The sequence below is a fragment of the Octopus sinensis genome, linkage group LG23, assembly GCF_006345805.1.
Source record: "Octopus sinensis linkage group LG23, ASM634580v1, whole genome shotgun sequence".
Lineage (NCBI taxonomy): Eukaryota > Metazoa > Mollusca > Cephalopoda > Octopoda > Octopodidae > Octopus > Octopus sinensis.
This window is the reverse complement of record NC_043019.1, coordinates 19,114,480-19,130,484: the sequence shown is the minus strand read 5'-3', so window position 1 is coordinate 19,130,484 and position 16,005 is coordinate 19,114,480. Positions and strand designations below refer to the sequence as shown.

Here is a 16,005-nt window from a genome sequence, read left to right as displayed (position 1 = left end):
GCAACACCTTGAACCCCCCTCTCTCTCTCTCTCTCTCTCCATTCATTGACACCAGTATTGGTCCCACGGGGCCAGATTTACTGGAGATCAAGTGAACCAGTGGGAGAACCAGTGGGCTTTAGAGCCGTTCAATGACGACAATGTTGATGTTTAAGATTCAGACACACATACACACACACACACACACACACGCACGCACACATATCTATATATATAAAAGTGAAGTTGTGTGTCTGTCTCCTACGATTTAGATTTCTAACTACTCCCACATTTTGCGGTGCAGTTTAACCAAAACCGGGTATCTTATAGTTGTGATTCATATCGAGCCCTTCTGGGTATTAGCGCGCGTTTACGATGAGTCTACGATTTAAAAAATAATTTACCATCATTTTTTCCATTTTAATGCATTTTTTCGCTATTATATAAGGGAAGTAACTCTCTAAAAATGTCTACGATGAGTCAACGATTTAAAAAAAATTTACCATAATTTTTTTCCCATTTTTAATGCATTTTTTTGCTATTTTTTGACTATAACTCTAAAAATGCTTATATAGTTATTTCCCTTACAAAACCCAAGCAACGCCGGGTGATACTGCTAGTCTATATATATAAAACTGTAGTTGTGTGAGTGTCTGTCCCCTTCGATTTAGATTCCTAACTACTCCCACATTTTGCGGTGCAGTTTAACCAAATTCGGGTATCTTATAGTCGTGATTCATATCGAGCCCGTCTGGGTATTAGTGCGCGTCTACGATGAGTCTACGATTTTAAAAATAATTTAACATCATTTTTTTCCATTTTAACACATATTTTTTTAATTGGCGGCGGAGTTGGCGTCCATGCTCACACCTGCACCTGTGTTGCTTCTCCCCCTTCTTCCCTCCCTCGTAAAGCTGTGGGGAAGGGAGTGTAAGGAAACCAACGTTGTAATGCGTTGTCAAGGAGACCAGCGTTCTTTTAGAACAATGACTTCATGGCTTGAAGACACCAAAACAGAAATCGCTAAAAAAGCTGAAACAGATCCACAAAAACGGCAATTACCGCCACACAGGGCAGGTTTCCTCTGCAAACAATTTGCCCAACCGAATGTTTTAGTTGTTGCACAAATCTTTATATATAAAAGTAAGGTTGTGTGTCTGTCTCCCACGATTTAGATTCCTAACTACTCCCACATTTTGCGGTGCAGCTTAACCAAAACCGGGTATCTTATAGTCGTGATTCATATCGAGCCCTTCTGGGTATTAGCACGCGTCTACAATGAGTCTACGATTTAAAAAATAATTTACCATCATTTTTTCCATTTTAATGCATTTTTTCGCTATTATATAAGGGAAGTAACTCTCTAAAAATGTCTACGATGAGTCAACGATTTAAAAAAAAAATTACCATAATTTTGTTTCCATTTTTAATGCATTTTTTTGCTATTTTTTGGCTATAACTCTCTAAAAATGCCTATATAGTTATTTCCCTTACAAACCCGAGCAACGCCGGGCGATACTGCTAGTATATAATATAATATACAGGCGGTGAACTGGCAGAAACGTTAGCACGCCGGGCGAAATGCGTAGCCGTATTTCGTCTGCCGTTATGTTCTGAGTTCAAATTCCGCCGAGGTCGACTTTGCCTGTCATCCTTTCATCCTTTCGGGGTCGATAAATTAAGTACCAGTTACGCACTGGGGTCGATGTAATCGACTTAATCCATTTGTCTGTCCTTGTTTGTCCCCTCTGTGTTTAGCCCCTTGTGGGTAGTAAAGAAATACATAATATACATGCACACACATATATATATATATCGCTGTATGTGTGTGTTTGTGTATTAGTGTGGAAAATACTGCCAGGGGTTGTGTGCTTTACATCAAAGAAGATGACTTAGCCATTCAGTAAGTAGGGATCAATAAATATCAAACTGAAGTTAGTGCTGGGTTCAATATAATGAAAACGTAATTCCCTCGCAAAGCCACGATCCATTGACTAAAATGCGAAAAACAATTATACAAATGAAAGAGAAAACTCATTAACACTCACAGTGTACAGCTTGATGTCCCTTTGACATCGACAAGTATCAACTGGCCACGTCTCCCTCCAAATCGATATCCGGGCAAATGCTTGTACTCACAGCATGTGTTTAATTTCATGTGCAGCAGGCCGTTGAGGTAAACGTAGAGTATGAATGGGAAATCACGTTCGTGGTGTGACACGAATGTAAATATATCTGAGCAACAGAAACGGAGAAACAGATTGGTGACGGGTGGAGAATTGTAAAATAAAGGAGGTCGGGTAGATGGGACATAAAGTTTACTCCAGGAACTGCACACCAAGATATAGTGCGACGGCGAGGGAGGGACGTGACAAATAACCGAGAGGGAGGAGAGTTCTAGAACTCTGCAATCCAGTTTAGCCAGCATCACATACAAATATACACATATATACATGTATACGTATGTGTGCACATATACATGCATGTGCCTGTGTAGTTATATATGTATACACACATACAAATACAATGTGTTTGTGAATGGCTCAGCTATAACTTACCTTTAATATAGTGACACTGTTGGTAGACGCAAAAGACTTCATCACAGTTGTGCTGCTGCTCAATGTGGATCTCAGTTGGCTCGTCAGTCTGGCTGCCACAGCAGCCCACAAACATGAGTGTTACAGGCAGTTTGCAACAGGTTTCATCACATGTCTAAAATTAAAACAGACATTTAGAGCACTGGCATTGGTTTATTATTGACTAACAAAATTATTATCATAGACCAACATCATCATCATCATCATCATCATCATTGTTCGACTGTAGTCGAGACAATGGAATTTACCATGCTACGCTACACTTCACGGTCCATCATAGCATAGACCAACAACACCTACTAAGAACTACAACTAACCATAATATTAATTATACATGAAAGTATAATGGCAGTTCCTTCCATTCATTTCCGTTTTGAATTTGGTGGATTCATGAATATTATTGACCAATTCTTAAAATATCCTAAGATCTTTCTCATTTCTGCTCCAAAATATCAAACAGCAAGCATGAATTCTTATTTTAAATAGGTTTGAAAACTCATATCAAAATAATTCTTCATCACATAGACTTTTTTTTCATGTAAAAAGTCCAAGAATAAAGGTACAAAAGAGGCTGTGACTGCTGTAGCTGTTGCTGTTCCATTTATGTGAACGTCTTGTTTTCTAGCACCATTATTTTGAGAATCTTTTCTGAATTATTTGTGGAAATGTTATCTAGAACTCCACTACCCTCAATCCTAATTCATGTGGGATGTTTGTGTAGAGGCTCATCACATCAGAAATTATTACGGTTATCTCAATATTAATTCCTTATGTGTGATTAAAAAAAATGTCCATGTCATCAAATGAGGAAACAAGTTGCATAATTGTCTGAACATGGAATTCAGAAGATTATTTAAACATTGAATTCTTGAGTTTGTCCTGCAACACTCAAGCATAAATCTGACAGTTTAGCTGGCTTTTCATATAATACAGGGAGGTCTTTAAAAGTTCCTTGTTTTTATATCTAAATTCTCTTGATAATCCAGCTACTTTGTGCTGCTTTTAAATGTGTGTGTCAATTTTCCAATTTTGTCCATTGTTTATCTGTGTTGGTTCCTAACATTTCGTAGAAATGTTACCCACTTAATTGATCCAAGACCATTTCCTTAAAATGACTCTTGTCTATTATTATAACGGCTCCTCCTTTGTCAGATTCTTTAGTTACTACAGAGGAATTATTCCACAGACATTTCAATGCCTTTCATTCTGCTTTTGCAATATTTAATTTAATAGAATTTGCTATAGAGTATCCCTTGTTCACTCTACATTGTACCTTGCTAAGACAAGATAACCTCCTCCTCCTCCCCCTCCTCCTCTTTGCCAGAGGGGATTCTTGTTGACAAGGGAAGAGGCTTTTGTTGGCTGAGCTGTAAAAGAAAAACTGAGGCAAAACAACAGAACCGTTATATTTATTTCTTACCTCACAAGGACATAACGTGCAGTCAACTGTTGGAAATAGTGGAGCAACTGTGTCATCATGGAATCGGACTGAAGTGTTTGGATCTTGAAGACATGGTTTACCACAATATGGCAGCAGGTCATCTTGGTCGACCTGAAAAGTTAAATCATCATCATCATCATCGTTTAACGTCCGCTTCCCATGCTGTCATGGGTTGGGCGATTTGACTGGGGTCTGGTGAACCAGATGGCTGCACCAGGCTCCAATCTGATCTGGCAGAGTTTCTACAGCTGGATGCTCTTCCTAACACCAACTATTCTGAGAGTGTAGTGGGTGCTTTTACGTGCCACTGGCATGAGGGCCAGTCAGGCGGTACTGGCAAATTCCACGCTCAAATGTTGCTTTTTATGTGCCACCTGCACAGGAGCCAGTCCAGCGGCACTGGCAACGACCCCCCCCCCCATTGGGAGATTCTCAAGCATTTCCAAAATATAAATTATCTTCAAAAGAGAACCTAAAACAAACCATCAAGTTGTTAAAATTGGAAGAAGTTTGAAGTGGAGGAATTTTATTTGTTATAGACAAAGAAAAAAAAAATGAAACAAACCAAAAAGAGTGCCACAGAACCATTTCTGATTCAAGTGAGAAAATCTGGTCAGGAGAAATACGCGTGTGGAGAGAGAGGTGTAGAAAGAAATATAGAGTAAAGAAGGGAGAAAAAGACAGAAAGGAAAAAAAAAGATGTCTGGGCAGTTTGCAAGAGAGGTGAGCTGATGCGAATGAAAGGTGACACTGGCTAAGAAGTAGTGACTTGAAGCCAGAGACAAAAGTAATTATCTGTGCTGCATTGGAACAAACACTTAGGATTATATTATAGTAAATGTTGGATTGAGGATACAGCAGAAAGGTATAAGAACAGGTTGTGCAGTGATAAAGGTGAGATTTTGTTATATAGTACGAAGGAGTGGATGAAAGTGGCCCCGAAAAGAATACTAATTAAGACATGACAATGTCACACAATAATGTTCATCATCAAAGAATCTTTGCAGATGCTGCAGACTGAGCCTGTGTCTGCACATCAAATGACATGGTGCACCTTGCAGAGAGAGGGTACTGGCAGCAAAGGGAGCACCTGATCATTGGAATACGTCCCTTCCACAAGAAGCTGAATAGCAAATGCTCCAATCAGATTAGGTGGTAGCTGAAGCAAAGCACAACAATAATGACGATTTCAAATTTCTGCTCAAGGAGGAGGGGATGGTCTAAGTTGATTTCATTGACTCCAGTGCTCAACTGGTATTTATTTAAATGACCCCGAAAGGATGAAGAGCAAACATGACCTCAGTGGAATTTGAGCTCAGACCAAAAGTCAGAAGAAATACTTTTAAACAGTTTGTCCAACCCACCAATGATTCTGCTTGCTCACCAACTTAATAACAATAACAACAACAACAAACTGTTCTTACCACCATGCACTCTTTATTGCATTCAGAACAATAGCTGTAGTATGAGTCATCCGTATAAGTTGATTGTCTGGAGCCGTCTTGATAGGAGGAGTTCATACATGAGCAGGTGTGATCTGTAATAGGCTGTAAATATACAAAGATGGCATCAAGAAATCACATGAGTTATTGTTTTATAAAAGTGCTGCTTGATAAATTGCTAATCTTGTAATAACTCTGCTTGTTCCTCCGTTACTTAGCCCATCTGTAACTCTTTCATGTGATTAGTTGAAAGGAAAGGGGAAGAGCGAGAGAAAATGAGGATAAGGCAAAGAGGGAGAGTGTTGTATATAAGATTGTGCATTAAGTAATCATCGTATTCCAATTTCCTTCACTTTTCAGGGATCAGCAGATGAGTGACTCCCTTTTGATACAGACACAACTCAGGCTACGCTTTCAGGTTTTGGGGATAAAATTTTCAGAAATAAGCCAATATGTTTATCATTAATGGATCCCACTTGTCAAATATAATCTTGTCAGGTAATTAATTAAATCAATTTATTGATTAGAGTAGTATTAAGAATATTAATTGAAGTAGAGGGATGATGGGAGATAGAGAGAGTGCATGTGACTACAGGCCATGTGACAGAATATTTCTGAAGGTGTATAGATTGTGAAGAGGGAGGAGAGCAACAACAGCATCTCCATTTTCGTTGGGAGTTGAGGTCTAACCCCAGGTCAGATATCGTCAAGGAGATCTGGGATTAGCTTTGAAGCTAGGTCATACTTGTCTTTTCTATTCTATATCTAAGAATCTCTTGTATCTTTTATCCTTTCAGTCACTGGACTGTAGCCATACTGGAGCTTTGAAGGGATTTAGTCAAACAAATTAACCTTGGCACTTATTTTTTAAGCCTGCTACTTATTCTACTGGTCTCCATTGCCAAACTACTAAGTTATGGGTACAAAAACAAGCCAAAACATACACACACACACACACACAACAGCCTTCCACACAATTTCCATCTCTCAGATTTGTTTGCAAGGCACTGACCAGCTAGACCCTGTGGTAGAAGAAGAGCCTTGCTCAAGGTGGAATCCTCTATAAAACAGGATTCCACACAGTTTCCACCTACCAAATTCATTCACAAAGCATTGAAGAGACTTGCACAAGGTGTCATGCAGTGAGAGGGATCTTGAAAGCATGTAACTGCCAAGCAAACTCGTTGAGCCCTCAGCCCCAATTGTCCCCAACACGCAATGCAAGGCTGAATGGAAATGGTGGGGCAGGAGCTGAGAGGATCGATGTTGTGTGACATTAGAGAAACGCGGCTAAGCCATAAAAGAGGACTTTCTTAAAACATTAAAAGAAAGACAATGATACTGGTGGTGATGATGATGAGTGGAAGATATCAAAATGAAATTAAAAAAATATGAAATATTTTGAAAATGAATAAAATTGACAAAGAAAACGAACAGAAAAACGAATCTTAAAATCAAATGAATAAAAAGAAACGTGTAAGGAAGGCAACAACAAAGTGAGGTGAGTGATTAATGAAGCAAATTGGAAGATCAAAAACACTTACTGTACATTCAGTAGTCCTATAGTCGTTAGTCATATAGTCGTTAGTCATATAGTCATTAGTCATATAGTCGGTGGTCGTGCCATCGTTTGTTATGTAGTCATTAGTATTAGTCATATAGTCATTAGTCATATAGTCATTAGTCCTATAGTCGTTAGACATGTAGCTGAAGGAACCGTTCGTGTAAGCGTCACCCTCAGGACTAGTTTCATGTTGTTCCGTTGCTTGACTGTTCGGCTCCACAGACTCATCCCCTCTCTTGCCACCACTGATGGCACCTTCATCCTTCTCACGCATACGTTTGGATTTCTTCTTGCCTTTCGCCTTAATTCCAAACTTGTTAATTGTACGAGTTTCTAACTGGAGAAAGAAACAAACAAACAATATATATACATATATATATAATATCAATAACAATGCACACTCACACACACACACACACACGGTCTCCATTAGCAAAGGTTCAAATAATATTCAACACTACACTTGTACTGAATCCTTTCTTCTTCAGTCACAATTTTTATACTTGTTAAAACAGTCTTCAACTGAATATACAAAGGGCTGCTGAGAAGTTGATGGCTTTGGATAAAATAGAGGAGGATCCATTGAATTATGATTTCATCCAACAGATATTCCCCTCTCAGATTCACACACTTATTGCAGCTGCTGTCCTTCAGTTTTTCTTAGCCCTGAGAAAGAACTCAGAAGGTTAGGTCTCCAACTAAGCCTTTTGTGATTCTCTTAGAGCCAGAAACTTTTCAGCACCCTCTTGTGTGTTTGTGTGTGTGTGTGTATATATATATATATATATATATATATATATATATATATATTTAGAATGTTATATAAATATGTTATAGACTGATTTCATATCTTGAGACTCCCACTTCACATTTTGTTCTATAAAACCTGTTCATCCCCAACATTGCCTTTAGCCAACTCTTATTTATATAATAATATAATAATAATAATAATAATAATAATTGTGTACAGTGCTCAGGTGCACTACAACTCATCTAAAGTGTATATATAATCAGGTGTAGTTTCGGCGGATTTCGGAAAGCATGAGGGCCTTAAAGGATGCAGTGTCATGGTAGTCAACAACTGACGCAGGCAGTTTATTCCATGCTTCAGCAACTCTATGGATTCTTCATCCCTGCATTTAATGTTGGTTTGTACCTATTGTATGTGTCTTTTGCCATCTTGTTTCATATATATATATATATATATATATATATATATATATATATATATTGGAAGGTTTGGAGATGATGTACAGGTATTTTATATTAGAAGAAATGAGGTACTCAGAAATTCGGATGGTTTTATATTTACAGATATTTATTTGTATATTACATGTTTTTATACATCATATAACGTAGATCATGTATTAGCGCTTTCTCCCATTCTAGTGGGGTTTTCAAATCGAACTAGGTCCCTGTGAAAAAAGTTTTGACCATTTTATAGTGTTATTGAGTGTGTAGCGGCAGGGAGGGATATAAGACAGTACAAGAGGGTGGTGAATGGGGAGAAAGTGAGAGAGAGCATGTGTGTGTGTGTGCTTTTTTGTATCTGGAGGGAGTGTTAGAAAAGAAGAAGAAAAGGAAGGAAGGGGAGGGAAAGTAGACCATAAATTATATTTCCTTTCTATCATTGTGAGAGAGTGTGTGTGTGTGTGTGTGTGTGTGTGTGTTTAATGAGGAATAGTCAAATGGTTTTTGGGTTTTAGAAAAGAAGAATTCTTTTTATTATTGTTTTGTGGAGGTGTGTGTGTGTGTGTGAGGGTGACTGTGAGTTTGGAGAAGGGAAGAAAGAAGAAAAAAAAGAGGAAGAAGAAATAATTGTGTTGATATTTATACCATTATATACGTATATATACACTAAATGCTACACTATGTTTGTTAAATTATAAATTGAAAGATTTGTCCTTCAATGTATGATGAGCAAAATTTCGTAAGGTCCATACTTGAAAAAGAGACTTTCTTGTGTTGAAGTTACGGATGACAGAACACAAACTGACAACCACGGAGTCTGTTGTCTGATCTTCAATTGATTTAGTCTAATATCTCACTGATTGACAGTTAAATAAATGTTAAGTTTTATCATACAGGAGCAACTGGTTCCACAAATTAAGGTGAAATGGTTTCATTCAAATATTAGAATATCCTTTGTTCAATGTTGTATTTTCAAAAACCAAAACATATGTGTAGAACTGTGTGTGTGTGTGTGTGTGTGTGTGTGTGTGTGTGTGTGTGTGTGTGTGTGTGTGTGTTTAATACAGTTTACTTAACAAATTTGGTCCTTCATCTGGTACAGCTTATTATAGAGATATTTTCAGCCATTCAATTTGGGGGAGAACTTAGTTATGAAATATTTTTCCATATTCCTCCTGAAGGAGGTGTCATTCTTTGGACATTTGTAGAAGGGAAAGATCTTAAATTTTCCTTCTCCACATGCATCTAGGTGTTTACTCAGTGGTATCTTGCGCAGTTCCTCCTGTCGGACATGTTGTCGGTGAATCCTGGCTCGTCGGCACAAAGAATTTCCAGTTTCGCCTATGTAATCCTCCTTGCACGTGAGGCTGGTTATGCAGTATATTACGTTCTGCATCTTGCAGTTCATATCTGCATTTATTTTAAATATGTGACCACTTTTAAATTTCATTTCTTTGTCTCCTTCTATGTATTTGTAGGTGGGGTTGCTGCAGATCCCACATCTACCATCTCCGCACTCTTTTGCAAAGAATTCAGTTTTAGTTTCTGATGAGAATTTCGCTCTTGTTAGGTGTTTCTTTAGGTTTTTGTCTTGTCGTCTACTGTTTTTTATGCAATATTTGTTTAGTATGTTTTCCATTTTGGGGCTTTGTAAGACTATTGGCGGGTTTAAATGTATGATTTGGAACATGTTGGTAACTCCAGGGTTGTACGTGTTTATGAAAGGGATAATGTTTTCTTTGTTTTTTGTTTTGGGTGTCCTGAGTTGTGCGATGTCTAGTTTCATTGCTTTTGAGATTCCATTTTTTATTAGTTCAAGGAGATATTTTTGCTCTAGTAGGAATTATATATATATACATATATATAATATATATGTATTTATATATATCTTTATTTTTAATCCTTAATATTTAAATTGTTTTGGCTTTAAAGCTGTGGTTATGCTGGGGTACCACCATTGACTGTGCTACACCATTATTTGAAACCTCCACTGATATGCAGCATTTGTTGAATGAGGGGGTTTAATGTTGCTGCCCTCATCTGTGTTTTCTGCCACGAGGTAGGCTCATCTGGAACCCTTGGCAGGAAGAGATCCAGTTTTGTTTTGAAGACACCTACATCCACACCATGTAGGTCTCTCAGACATTTTGAAAGGATACTGAAGGGTTGTGGGCCCTTGAAACCCAAGTTGTTGTAGTATCTCATCCTGTATTTTGATGGAGATGCTGGGATCTTTGGCACTATGCAGTGGTGCCCCATTCAGCTATTCATGTAACTTTTAATGCCAAAGTTTGATCCAAGACCTTCCAGGGTTTTCCAGATATATATCACTGCATATCTTTGCCACCTTCATTCTAGGAAGAAGAATTTTAATTCTTTCAGTCTTTCCCAGTAGCTGATATGTTGCTTTGAGTCCCATCGTTAATTTCATATTGTGTGGTGACCATAGTTGGGAGCAGTAGTCTTAACAGCTGAGAATGTATGCCCTCCAAAGGACCATCATTGTCTCCTTTTCTCTTGTTTTGAAAGTTCAGAGGATCTATCCAGTTATGTATCTGCATTTTATTACCAAATCGGAAATATGCACTTGCAAAGATGCATCATTGCTCATGTCAATGCCCAGGCACTGATTTTTGATTCAGGGATTGCAATTCCTCCTGGGTCAGTGTATCCTGTCTGCATACTGTTCAGCTTCATGTGTTGGTAGTGTAGGGCTTGGAATTTTCCTGCATGTTGTTATTCTCAGCCCACCTGTATATTGCATCCAACTCCGATTGCAGATGTGCAATATTTCTAGGATTTTGTATTGTTTGAGAGACTTTTGTGTCATCCACATAACAAGGATGGCTATCAGAGCAGCTGAGGGCATGTTTGAGAGGGCCACTATGAATAGCAGTGGCCCTAAGACAGTGCCCTGTGGAACACCACTTGCTATTTGTTTCCTTTGAGGTGACTCCATTGGCAACCACCGCCTAATGTCTATCCTTTAGAAAGTCCTGCAGTCAGTCACCAAGTTTTCTGACTATGCCAAAATCATGTAGTTTGTGACATATCATACCATGGTCGACTTTCTCAAAGGCTTTTGCAAAGTCGAGAAATATCACATCCACACTTGCAAAACGTCCGTGAATCTTAGGTTCAATGATTGATATTGCATTCTACAAATTCATGCATCAAACACCAATGTTTTTGTGGACGATGCGCACATGTAAACTGATCATTTTGAGGGGTTTACAAAGGTTTTAAATGTTTCTGAGATGGCATTTTTATTCATTGCATTTGTCCAATGCAGAAACACATGGGATGAAGTGATGAAGAATGATTTTGGGATGTTAAGTCTCACAGAAATGGCGAAGGACCAAATTGATTGGATGTGTGTGTGTGTGTGTGTGTGTGTGTGTGTGTGTGTGTGTGTGTGTGTGAAAGTTTGTGGCTTAGTGGTTAAGGCATTCAGCTCACAATTGTAAGGTCAAGAGTTCAATTCCCAGCGACATGTTGTGTCCTTCAGCAAGGCACTTTATTTAACGTTGCTCCAGTCCACTCAGCTGGAAAAAAAATGAGTAGTACCTCTATTCCAAAGGGCTGGCCTTGTCACACTTTGTGTCACACTGAATCTCCCTGAGAACTACATTAAGGGTACTTGTGTCTGTGGAGTGCTGAGCCTCTTGCACATGAATTTCACGAGCAAGCTGTTCCGACAGAGTGCTCCTTTTTTCTAATATATATATGTATGTGTGTGTGTGTGTGTGTGTGTGTGTCTTTGTGTCTGTGTTTGTCCCTCCATCACTGCTTGACAACCATTGTTGGTGTGTTTACATCCCTGTAACTTAACAGTTTGGCAGAAGTCACTGATAGAATAAATACCAGACTTCAAAAAGAATAATAAGTCCTGGGGTTGATTTGTTCAACTAAAAGGTGGTGCTCCAGCATGGCTGCAGTCACTTGGCTGAAACAATTAAAAGAATAAAAGAATATATATATACGAGGTGCAATGGGTGAATTGACACCATTTTGTATTTTTAATTTTATGCATGCGCTTTGTTTGTTTTTGATTTTGTCAACTACACAGTATAGTAGGGTCAGTTGGGCACTGTCTATTAGAAAAACAGCACCATGGAAACAACATGATGCATTGCTTGGTATTTGCACTGGAAGCTCCAATACAAACACTTCAGAGTGTTTGGGTGTCAATCTGAGGACATGTACAGAGTTGATAAAAATCAAACATCCAGTCAACATCATGGTGTCTGGAGTGAGCACTAGTGATGGCGATGTGATGCCTCCATTCATCTTTCCACACAGCCTCAGACTCAACATGGTGACCTACATCAAGTGCTTGGAGGAGGTAGTGCTGCCTTGTGTCAAGAGGGTGGCTGCTGGAAGACCCTGTGTCTGGTAACAGGACTCTGCACCATGCCACACAAGCAGGAGAACCCAATCATGGCTTTCAGACAATTTCTGTGACCACATCACCCCTAACGTCAGGCCATCTAACTCCCCAGACAACCCCTTTGATTATTGTGTGTGGAGCGCAGCTGAGCGAGGGACCAACAAAACTCCTAGCAACACCAAAGATGAATTGAAGGCAAGGATTTTGGCAGCATTCACCAAACTTAAACAAGGAGACTGTCCAGAAGAGTTGCAGATTCCAAAGTCATCTGGAGGCTGTGGTTGAAGCCAATGGCAATTTTATTGAATAAATTAACTCTTTAGTATTTCAAGATATTTTTATGTCATTTTGGTAAATATATCTGTTAAGATGAGATGTCAGTGTTATTTTCATTTTCGCGTTATTTAGATGGCAATTTATTCACCGCACTCTGTAAATATACACGCATGCACACATACAATATGTATGTGAGTGTGTATATATATATGTGTCTATATATATATCTGTGTATGTATATGTAAGTATGCGTGTCATCATCATCATCCTCATTATTTAACATTTGCTTCCCATATCGCGGCCCAGGTTGGACAATTTGATCAGAGCCAGCAAACAAGGGAGCTGCACTAGATTCCATTCAGGTTTGGTCTGGCTTCTACGGCTGGATGCCTCTCCTAATGCCAATCACTATTCAGAGTGTTCTAGGTGCTTACACATGGCGCTGGCACAAGTGCCATTGCATGGTGTTGACACGGGTGCTTTTTACATGGCACAGTGCGGGGCTCTTGCAGCCCAATCCCCTCCAGCAGGGGGAACAGCATTAACACTTCTGTTGTGGAGATTGGGTCTTCTTGAGTACAGCGAGGCACTAAATATCTCAGATTTCCTTCATCAGGTTCAGTGTCCTGAGATCATCATCCTTCAGTACTTCGTGCCATGTCTTCCTAGGTTTCCCTCTTCCACTTTGAATGAATGGCACTTCTTTGTGAAGCTGTCTACATCCATCCACATTGCATGACCAAACCAATGCAGTCCTCTCTTGCACACTGCATCTAATGCTTCTGTTGAATATCTACACTTACATTGCACATCCAGTGGAGCATACAAGCTTCGTTCTTCTCTAGCCTTCACATGTCCTCCACATTCGGGGGCCCATGTCTCACTACCATGTAGAGTTGCTGTTCACATATATGCATCGATATAAGCTTACTTTCACTTGGAAAGAGATACTGTCAGTTGCCAACAAAGGTAAAAGCTTTCTGAATTTTCTTCATCCTTTTCTTATTCTAGCTATTACACTTTCCGTACATCCTCCCCCACTACTAATTTGGTCTCCTAAGTAACAGAAATAACCCAGTACCTCTAAAGAGCCTCAGTTCATTTGAGAAAATCAATTTCCTGAGTATCTATAATTTTTATGGCTCCTGTGCATCTTCCACATACAGACACTACCTTCTCTGATAACCTTCCGTTTATTCCACTGCACCCCTAGGGTGTCCATAGCTTACACTGAGTACACCATATGCAATTCCTGTCTACACCTTTCCTACAAATCAAGCAAGGCCATTTACCTGAAGGAGTTGATTATGAGGGCAGGTGTCTTCTATATGTGGAGTTCATTTGTAGAGAGGAAGAAGCTATGGATCTTTAACAGAAGTGAGAGTGACATTCTTCCGTTCCAGAATCTGTTGAATTGTATCCTTCAAGATGTGCCAGTCAAACAATAGTTGGTGATCATTGATTTGCAAGCAAATGGCTTGTTGACAGAGAAGCACAGAGAAGGAAAACTTGTAGAATTTTTGTCACTGCTTACCAGGTGATGAGTTTTCAAAGTTGAAGAAATTTGCCTCTGGTATGGCATCAGTGTTTAGAACAACTTCTATGTCTGTGAGCAAACATTTTCAAAAATGAAGTATGTGAAGTCAGCACATCGAATGAAGTTGACTGATGAACATTTGAAAAAATTCTTTTGGTTGGATGCAGCAATTCCAAAGCAAATATTGATGATATCTTATAAGCTTAAACACCAGATTCACAAATCTCACGAATCCTTTTCACTGCTTAGTTTGTGAGATTTGCATAAATTGTGAAGTTCGGATATACTCCATATTAGGTTAGAAAGAGATTTATTTTGTGTTTACTTTGAAATGACACAACATGATTATACTCTCACAGTTTTGAAGTAATCACATGTTGCACCTATATATGCAAATTCTTGTTTGAGTCCAGACTGTGCATCTGTATATGATGTTCTTTTGGGAACATTTATTTCCAAGAGGGTATACAGCTTTGCTTTTACAATTGTATTTTATTTGTTTATTATTAATTATTAACTTATTTGTTGTTTATGTTAGTATCATTTGTATTATTGCCATAATTATTATTTTTTGTTGTTGCTATTATCATTATTACTATTATTGTAATTTTTGTTAATATTTTAAATGTAACTGCTATACAAGCTAGTAGGACCATTTCCCCTACTGTTATGATTATTTGCGAGATTTATAGTACCATTCAACTTATTGTTAGCATTATTATATACTTTGTTAAGTTTCCTATTATTAAATTTATGAATGTAATATTCTAAGTTATGTGATGTTGCATATGACAGCTTCACTGTATGTCTATTAAAGATTTTATGGTATTTATTTGACTTAGGGAAGTGTTTATCAAATGCTGTAAATGAAAGCTCTCACAAGGTTAATGGATATATGTAGTCCAAACACAGGATTATACCATAATATACTTCTCTGGGACTTATTATTAAAACAATTATTATAGTTATTCTCATTCATGAATCGGGTAATTCCGGATAGGTTCACAATTGATTTTTTACCTGATTTTTTTCCCCCTCATTTTATATGTAGTACTATTCTTTCCATTTCCCAAAGAGGGTTTAAAGGATTCCTTTTCTATAGGGTTGATAAACCCCCCAGTTATTCAAGGTTCTCTATTCTGCCCATTACTATGTGTTTTCAAGTTGTTGTTGTTACAATTAATCACTACATTATTATTAGGCATCGATTTAAGTTTTCCTTCATATCCAGCTCTTTCTTTTTCATTACAGTATTCGACACACACATATATTACATTGTATTATATATACATAAACACACACACACACACACTGGATTAGAAATAGATATGTAACTCCTATTAATTAACAATAAATGACTTACTCGAATCTTTCGAATAAGCTCCAGTTTTGCTATTTCTTCAAGTCTATGTTGTATTTCACTTTCATATTTGCGCTGTAGATTAACGGATTTATTTAATAGTTCACTGGTGAGCTGCTCCCGGGCCTTTCTCCGGCGCTCTTCATGTGCCATGTTTGCTCTGTAGACGGCATCTGGCACAATCTCACCCTTTCTAGTAACCTAAACAACAAATATATAGAAAAGAAG

At 38.2% G+C, this 16,005-nt stretch overlaps 1 protein-coding gene across 2 annotated transcripts in view; it reads right to left on the bottom strand.

Moving 5' to 3' along the window:
• The window catches only part of LOC115223430, a 54,412-nt gene that overhangs the window by 19,067 nt on the left and 19,340 nt on the right, over nt 1-16,005 (bottom strand). The window contains exons 3-9 of one of the 2 annotated variants that reach the window (XM_036512431.1): nt 15,781-15,978; nt 7,125-7,360; nt 7,004-7,073; nt 5,442-5,564; nt 3,997-4,128; nt 2,538-2,691; nt 2,028-2,214 (exon numbers count right to left, since the gene is read on the bottom strand). In XM_036512431.1, the coding sequence (XP_036368324.1) occupies nt 2,028-2,214; nt 2,538-2,691; nt 3,997-4,128; nt 5,442-5,564; nt 7,004-7,073; nt 7,125-7,360; nt 15,781-15,978 (1,100 nt within the window). Of the gene's footprint in view, nt 1-2,027; nt 2,215-2,537; nt 2,692-3,996; nt 4,129-5,441; nt 5,565-7,003; nt 7,361-15,780; nt 15,979-16,005 lie in introns of both variants that reach the window. The other variant, XM_036512430.1, reaches the window with a different exon arrangement.